Here is an 8,733-nt window from a genome sequence, read left to right on the forward strand (position 1 = left end):
ACTCGATCACCAAATTAAGATCACCTAGCACAAGCAGTTCTCCAACTCCAAATCAAACATAAAAACATCAGTGCGTCACAATTAGATTGTATAAGGCATATTTGACGGACAAAATAAAGTGTTCTACCAGAGTATATGAGAATAAACTTAGTATGCATCAAATCAATCTAACAGTAACAGTAAAAGTAATCATGTATCTCATACATAAAAGAAAAGGACACAACTGCAAAACCACACGATCCGCAATGTAATAAAATTCATGAAAAAACCACTTGGTATAATATAATTTCCGTTATTAAAACTAATATACAGGGAATCATTCAGCAAATTATTCAAAAGATTGAAATGTCACAATGGTTCCCAACAAGCATAGCACTTCCAATTTGTTGTATCGCAAATGCAATTATCATCTACTAGTATGATCAAGAATCACAAGAGGAACAGGTTGAATAAACTTCCCTATATCAAGGAGCTCTAGGATCCGTTCCATGCTGCCAAACGTAAACCAACTCATCCCAGCCAGTACTAGCCATAAGTCCTTCAACAAGCACGCTCAAATCCACACCAACTGCAAACTCCGTATGGTGATCGTATCTTCCGACTAATGCATCCTCCACCATATAATCCCAAGTGCATACTGTCATATCGTAAGAGCAAGAAACCATCAAACTCCTATGATGTGGCGAAAACTTCACCTTCCTAACAGCATATCCATGCCCATTTAACACTGCAATTGGCGCCCTGTAGCTCCTCACATCCCACACCCTGACGCTTTTGTCCACTGACGCCGTCGCTATACAACAATCATCGTACTTATTCCAATCGCAAGATAAAATTTCAAATTCGTGAGCCGGAATTATCATTGTGGAACCGGGCTCACGGACATCCCAAATTCTCACAGTACAATCGCCGGACGCGGATGCAAAAACATCGGTGTGCCTAGGGTTCCAGGCGGCGGAGTAGACGCAATAGGCGTGTTCCTTGAAGGTACGGATACTGGCAGGTCGGTCCAATGTCCAAAGCTTTATTGTATCATCCCAAGAGGAGGTAATGAAAGAGTCTCGGCGCGTGGAATTGTAGTCAACAGAGTGCACTTCGCGCGTGTGCTCTTGGAAGGAACGAAGGGGGTTTTGATTTGGGGGAAGAGCAGTGTCGAAAAGCTTAACGGAGCCGTCGGCGATAGCGGCAACTAAGAGGGAGTCATGGGACTCTGACCAAGCTATATCATAGATGCCGTCGGCGGTATCGAAGCTAACCAATTCGGCAAGAGGAAGGTTGGGGGATGGGGGAAGGGAAAGGACGTGAAGGCGGCCATTACCAAGGATGCCAAAGTTCTGAGCAGTGGCGACGGCGAGGCGGGATTCGTGGAAGGGGCTGAATTTGACGGAGTAGCCGTTGAATGGCGTTTTGAAGACTGGCATTGGAGCTGGATTTGGATTTCGATTTGGTCGTCGTGCGATTTGGTGTCGCCAATCATTATCCGGTTGTTGCCTTGGGGAACGTTGAAAAGAGTTTTCTTTTCTTGGATTGGGCCTCACCTCATGGGCCAAATTGATAGTTAAAATTTTATTGGTAATACAGTGGAAATTTTCAAATTAACGAAACTAACAAAATAATAGATCGATTCTCAAATCTTTTAAGAGGAAATTACACGGTAACTCATCTTTTGATGTTTTTTTACAATCTTCTATTTTCTTTTTTTTCTGTTATCATATGCTAGTTTATTAAATTCAAAATATCAGATTTAGATACATTAATTTATACTTTTATCAAAATTATAGTTACCGGATATTAATTATTTTATTATTAATTTTTGTAATACATATTTATATTTCAATCCTATGTTTTACTTAGTCACTATCCTTGTGCCATTTCTTTCCTTTTTTTGCGTTTTTTGCTTTTCATTTTCATTTTGCAGCTATTTCTGATTTTGGGTTTTCCGGAAAGGATCAACTACATTGACCGCTTCATCTTAAACCTCACTGCAACCTGTGAATCCAGAAGTGATATTGTTCAATTTTCTAGGTTTCTCTTGAATGTTTTGTCATCTGCCATGGTTTCATACTCGAATCTTGTTTCGAAGCTTTTTTTCCGGTTTGTATGAACAAAGACTGTTACTGGCACTCCAATGGATTTTTCCCACCAAATCACACTGTAAAAAAATAGAGAATATAATGGGTTCTATATAAACTATTATTTTCATTAATATTATCCGAAAAAAGCAACCAAAATGAATATGAAAAAGATGTTGTTTGGGACCAGTTACTTAAGAATATCAGATCAATTGTTGTTAACTTTCATGTTCACTTATTCAATTATATGAATGTCCAATCTTGATGTTTTTTTTTCCACAAATGATTCTCCAAAAGAATTTGGAAAGTGAATATGAAAATGAGTTACTGTCATGATATGAATATAAGATCATCTTTATTTTCAATTATGATTTTCATTCTCACAGATGAGTAAAGCAGGAAAGAAAACTGAAGCATCTGTGCAGTTTTTTTAAATATGATTATTTCATTGATTTAATGTTTTAACACTATTATTAAGGCCTTGTTTGATAAAGCACTTAATTACTTAAATTAAAATATTAAGCACTTATTTAATTTAAGTGTGTTTGATAACGGTTGTTTCTCCACCACTTAAATTAGTTAATTAAGTTAAAAATCACTTATTTTGATAAGTCAAAATATTTAACTTAATAGTTTAAGTTAAACATTATCAACAAATATTTTTATAAAAGTTAAATCATTCAATACTTTCAGCACTTATAATATTCAGCACTTAAAATTCAGTACTTATTTTTTCAGCAATTAATTTTCAGTTTTATCAAACAGCACCTAAGTTTTAAATTTAAAAACTGTCCCTACTTTAAAGGGTTATGTCGATTGATTGGGGAAATTATATAGGGGTCCAGGACTCCCAACTGAATACAAAGACCTCACACATGTACCATATTTCCACATCATTAATTAAAAATCCTATTTTAATTTATTTACAGAAACGCAGTTCAGATAAATAAACGCGGAAAAGAGGGAAATCACGTATCCATCTCCTACCAACCACCGTTCTCCGATTTCCGATTTCCGATTTCCACCGCAGCCAATCTCCACTGCTTAAGCCGTCACCACTATCTATCTACAGTGCTGCCGTTCTCTGTGTACCGGTCGTCACTGCCGTCTATCTCCACTACCGGTCGCTGCTCTCCACCGTGTTGATTATACTCTCTACTTTCAGTCAGGTAATTTTACGCTCTCCTCCCCTCTCATCATCGAAACCCTTCCTATCCTCTTCCATTTATAATCTAATAATTCATAATACTAAACCAGCAATTAACATAAACGCTTATAGAATTATTGAAATACATAAAGATTAAGTAACAATTTGGTGGAATGGTAATTTTCCTCAACAAAAATTTCACATACTAAAAATTTCAATATAGGGTTGGGCTCAGTTCAGTCCAGTTTGGGGATTCAATAATCTCCAGGATTTGATTGAACTTCAGGGATTCCTAAAAATGAATCTACATGATTGGATTGAAAATTTCGGTTCGATCCAATTCAGAGATTCGGGGATTCGGTTCTGGTCCAATCCAGTATAGTTATTTGACGAATCAAATAATAAAATACCTATACTTTTATCAAAAATAAATTAAAAATATAATTTACAAGATAATAAATATATAAAATTCTTAATCAAAATAAATAACATGTGTTTACAATACCAAATATTAATTTCAACCTGAATAAAGTAATTGGTGAACCGAATTGCTAAAGAACAAATTGGCAACTTAGTTTCAAGATTAACAATTTTAACATCTTAACACGCAAATCTTAAGAAATGCACAATTTTAGCTAAACAGCAACAAATTAAAGTAAAATAGCAGAAAAAACTTGACTAGATTCTAACGAGTTAAAATTCAATAACAAAAATCAAAATTTGACTAAAGCCAAAAACTACCAAATTAATTGATCTATTTTGATTATCATATGTACACAAATTTTAGGATTTTACCAACAACCAAAAGAAATAGTAGGAAAAACAATACCTGAAACGTAAATTGCAAACAATTAGATTTCACTTTAGAGAAGAAATTGAGGAGATGATGTCAGAACTAGGATTCTCATGAACTAGAATTTTAGAATAAGAAGAAAAACGAATGAGAAACAAAGAGAATAGAGAGAAGAATATAGAATAAAAAAAACATTTCATTAACCAATTACATAATCAATTAGTAGAAGCTGATTCTCTTAAATAGGAAACGAGACAAGAAAAACACAGTTGACCTAACAAATCATCGCCCTAATAATTCTAACCTACCTTCAATAAGAATAGGAAATATAACACACCTTAAATCACCCTAATAATTCTAACATACCTTAAATAAGAATAGAAAATACAACTTACCTTAAATAAAAATAAGAAATGCAACACTCACTAGTGGAAAAACGTTCATTTGCATCGCTGTATTTGCATCGGCCCCTTTTGATACGCGATGCAAATAACACATTTGCATCAGCCCTTTACTAAGGGCCGATGCAATTGTCATTAGATACAGTATTTGCATCGGCCCTTTAGTAGGGACCGATGCAAATACGTTTGGTATTTGCATCGGCCATTGCTAAAGACCGATGCAAAAGCCCATTCATGTGTTTGCATCAGTAGCCTTTAAGTGGCCGATGCAAATGCTTATGTTATTTGCATCGGCCCCTTATTAAGAACCGATGCAAAAGACCGCTTACATATCTACGTCGGCCAATACTGTAATCATTTGCATCGGCCTTTTTCTAGGCCGATGCAAATGAAACATTACATTTTCCCCATCAGTTGAGTCTTCTTCTTGTCAACAGGAATCGTTGACGGCGCTAGAAAGGGATAACCCTAGACCCATTTACGCTTTGTCTTCGTTGGTGTTTGTTCCTCTTCCACCACAACTATGGTTTCTTCATACTGCAATCGCCTCGACGCCAACAAGCCCGAGCTCGCCGGCCGTCGTATCGAAGCTATTGGCTATCAGGTCTGCCAATCTTAAACATCTTTCAAATCCTTTAATTCCCTAATTTTTCCGATCTTGTTGATTTCATAGTCCCGTTCAGTTTTTAGTAATATTTATTCTATTTTCTTTAGATTGGATCTTTAAATCTAAATTCTAATTTTGAGGTGTTGTTTGGTTATTGTGAAAGTCTAGAAAAGAATAAAAAATTTAGGTTTGAGGAATGGATTAACAGAGATTTACTTTCTCAGGTATACTATGGAGCGACCAAGGTTTAATGACCATTTAGAGGCAATAAAGTTCATATGTAAAGACTTTTGGTCTGAGCTTTTCAAGAAGCAGATAGACAACTTGAAGACGAATCATCAGGTAAGTTTGCCATTCAATTCTTAATTGGATCTAAAAATAATTATGGAGATCATAATCTCGCTTATGTTTTTCTTACAGGGCACCTTTGTATTGCAAGATAATAAATTTGGATGGCTTGCTCGCATGTCAGTTGATCCATCGATCGAAGATATATGAGTATCACAAGATCCTTCTGCCATTGGCGAAAGTAAGGTTGCCCAAGCAATGAGCATGCATCTCTATTTTCCTAGGATGGTGGTTTTGGTTTGACTGAATAACAAGCAGAGACTGAATACTCCTTTTTGGAGAACTAACATAGTGTTTTGCTTGATTGAATTTGCTGCAGACATTTCAAAATAAAAGACTTGCTCATGCTGTTAAAGAGAGCACTCTGGACAGTCTAATAACAGAGCTTCTACTTTGGCTGTTGGATGAAAGGGTTCCTCATATGGGCGACGACAACCAACTATTGAAAGCATTGAATGTGCTTATGCTTAAAATTTTGGTGATGGTTTAACTGACATGCTTCTTTTCTTATCAAGTTTAAGATATGTTTTACGTCCTACCTTATAAGTGGTTGTACATACAGGATAATGCTGATCGAACTTCATCCTTTGGTGTCCTGATTAATCTCTTAAGTCCACTGGATCCCTCAAGATGGCCTTCACCCGTGTCAAGTGAGACATTTGCCATCAGAAATCAGAAGTTCTCTGATCTTGTTGTCAAATGCCTGATTAAACTCACCAAGGTAATTTTAGTTGCTTCTTTGAGCCTTGCCTGCTTGCTTGAGAGATATGGTACAGTTGGTGGTCTTACGTGAAATGGATAATTATCCTATGGAGTCTGATGCCAGATTACATTTGTTGTTAGTAGCTGTCATAGAAATTCACAGAAAGTTGTTCCCTAATAGCACACGATTTGGATTATTGATGTCATGGTGGCATTAACGGTTATTATATGGTTTACTCATCTTTATCATTACCAAAGGAATGAGCTGATAAGAGAGAGGACCAAATGAAACGAGAACGGAAACATTAAAATTCTTTAAGGAACTAGCTATTGTTGTTTACCTTAAGTGTCTCAAATTGTCAAAGTGCATCAATGGTTTACTGGACTTCTTGTTAATGATACATGAATTTTCAGGCTCTGAATGGGCGTTAAGCTTGCCTAGAGCTTGAATGAAGGCAGATTGAGATTGCATATACTGTTTAAAATATGTTGTATCAATTTTAGGTACTGGCAGAAGAGTATAATTTTTTCCCTAAGAAATACTAGTCTTAGTTGAACCATTTCCTAATATTGTTCTCTTCTATTGTATCAACAATTTAGAAGTGTAGAAAAGAGTAGAATTTCATCTTTTAGGGGAGCGTCCTTCAGTTTCCGTAGCACCCGTGTTCACCAATGTGTGAATTATCCAAGCATATATTCTTGAATTTCTTCAAGAGTGGTCGCAAGGTGGGGAAATTTTGAAACAATTACATGCATGACTGTCACCACTGATTCTGCACAATTGTCAATCCAAAATAGAAGAAAGATAGAGGAGAGGCAAGGCAAGATTTGAGATAAGTGCTCAATTGTTCCCTGTCAGTGAGGAATTCCTCCACATCTGCAACCTGTGTGGAGTTGGGGATAGTTGCTATAGGAAGTTGAGGAATTTGACCATAGAGGGCTTGATTGGGACTCATTCTGATAGAGCTATGATAACTGTTATTATACCAGTATTATGTGTTTTCTTAGACATTGGCTTTTGATTTGGGTCTGTGTTTTCTCTATATCTTCATTTTAATCTTTATTGCTCAAGTGAACGAGGTGCTTATGTATAGATTATTCATTAGAAAAAGACTAACCAGCTTTTAGCAAGATTGTACTGTTCAATATTTTTAATATATTATTCTTACTCTTTTGGTATTTGAAATTCCAATGTTAAGTTATGCTGAATTTCCACCAAGTAAATGCTCTGCCCAATTGCAACTTTATGAAAATCTAAATGCTCTAATTACCAACTTTATATACTTTTCGTGCTACTAGCATCAAAATTATTGTGGGCGAGTATGTCTCAAGTAATGTGGAAATGCTTAGTGCTTTATTTGATTTCTTTTTCAGCATGCTACACTTTCATTGTGTAATATTTTGTGACTAAGCTGTGTAATCTTTTGTTGAATAAAGTGTGTTGCCATCGGCAATCATAATAATGTCTCTTAGGTATGAAACTCAGGATGATTTTACAACGTTGTTTCTATTGCACATGTTCATTTTTCAATTTTCATTTGTCTTTTGCTAGTGGGGTGTTATATGGTCGAGGGATTATAGTTATGAGATGAGAGGTATGAACTCAGCATGTTCATTTCATCAATGAACTCGGGATGATTTTCAATATTGTTTCTATTTGCACATGTTCATTTTTCATTTTTCATTTTTTGATGTTAGTTGTCATTTCTAATTTATCAACATACTTTTAATTGTGTGTATGCTAAACAAGCTTGAGTATTTACGTTTCACTTTTTGCTTTTGTTAGGTTCTTAAAAGAAGCACACCTTATTCCGATGATGAGATAAATATCGTTAGAGATATTTGAGCGGCGTATTTTATAACCAATGCGCCAATTTAAGATTCGGTGAGATATTATGTATTGTTGCTTCCATTTATTATGTTTTATTTCGGGGTGGCTTTGCTTATATTAATTGTTTTTGTTTCATGATTTTTGATTGACACAGGTCGTAGGATTTTGCTGCAATTTGAAGGGTTGATTGTGCATTTCGTGTTTTTGTTTCACGTTAAAGTTAGAATGAAGTCATTTTCCTTTTTGTAAATTCGTAGGATTTTGCTACACTAGAATGAAGTGTTTTTGTTTTTTTGTACCAAAAACTTGGAAACAAATGGTAACCTTTTTGTTCTTATCAAACTGTTAATTTGTATGCAATATATTGATTTAGTATATTTTTTCTTCAAATTGAACAAATCTAAATGCAGGATATTAAAATTAAATTCTGGAAAAATAAATAAATTTATTTGTGCAAATAAATTCATTATTTGCATCGGCCCTTAAATATGGCTGATGCAAATAATACAGTCATTTGCATCGGCCCTTAAATATGGCCGATGCAAATGTTATATCATTTGCATCGGCCCTTGAAAAGACCGATGCAAATAAAGAATCATTTGCATCGGCCGTTGTAAGGGGCCGATGCAAATGATTGTGTCATTTAACGTGGTTGACATATCATTTGCATCGGCCCCTTACAAAGGGCCGATGCAATAGAGGTGGCCATTTGCGTCAGCCTCTTTAAGGGGCCGATGTAAATGACCACCTTATTTGCATGGCCGATGCAATTGCATTTGTGTCGAGGGCTTTTGCATCGCGCTGCGGTCGATGCAAAAGGCCCTAAACGGCC

General features: G+C 35.7%; 1 protein-coding gene and 1 long non-coding RNA gene across 3 annotated transcripts; one reads left to right on the forward strand and one right to left on the reverse strand.

Annotated features, from left to right (window-relative positions):
• Positions 1 to 228: 228 nt before the first annotated feature.
• LOC136232025 (peroxisome biogenesis protein 7) lies at positions 229 to 1,491 on the reverse strand. The gene has a single exon (XM_066021063.1). The coding sequence runs from the start codon at positions 1,419 to 1,421 to the stop codon at positions 465 to 467; it is 957 nt and encodes a 318-aa protein (XP_065877135.1). The 5' UTR covers positions 1,422 to 1,491; the 3' UTR covers positions 229 to 464.
• Positions 1,492 to 2,943: 1,452 nt separating this feature from the next.
• LOC136234215 (uncharacterized) lies at positions 2,944 to 8,297 on the forward strand. Of its 2 annotated transcripts, none has more exons than XR_010691110.1 (8): positions 2,944 to 3,241; positions 4,851 to 5,017; positions 5,245 to 5,362; positions 5,441 to 5,554; positions 5,688 to 5,846; positions 5,931 to 6,089; positions 7,857 to 7,955; positions 8,056 to 8,297. It is a non-coding gene; the product is annotated as an uncharacterized lncRNA (long non-coding RNA). The 2 variants fall into 2 exon arrangements; XR_010691109.1 differs by having other exon boundaries at positions 2,948 to 3,241; positions 5,441 to 5,549; positions 8,056 to 8,294.
• Positions 8,298 to 8,733: the final 436 nt, after the last annotated feature.

The sequence above is a fragment of the Euphorbia lathyris genome, chromosome 6, assembly GCF_963576675.1.
Source record: "Euphorbia lathyris chromosome 6, ddEupLath1.1, whole genome shotgun sequence".
NCBI classification, from domain to species: domain Eukaryota; kingdom Viridiplantae; phylum Streptophyta; class Magnoliopsida; order Malpighiales; family Euphorbiaceae; genus Euphorbia; species Euphorbia lathyris.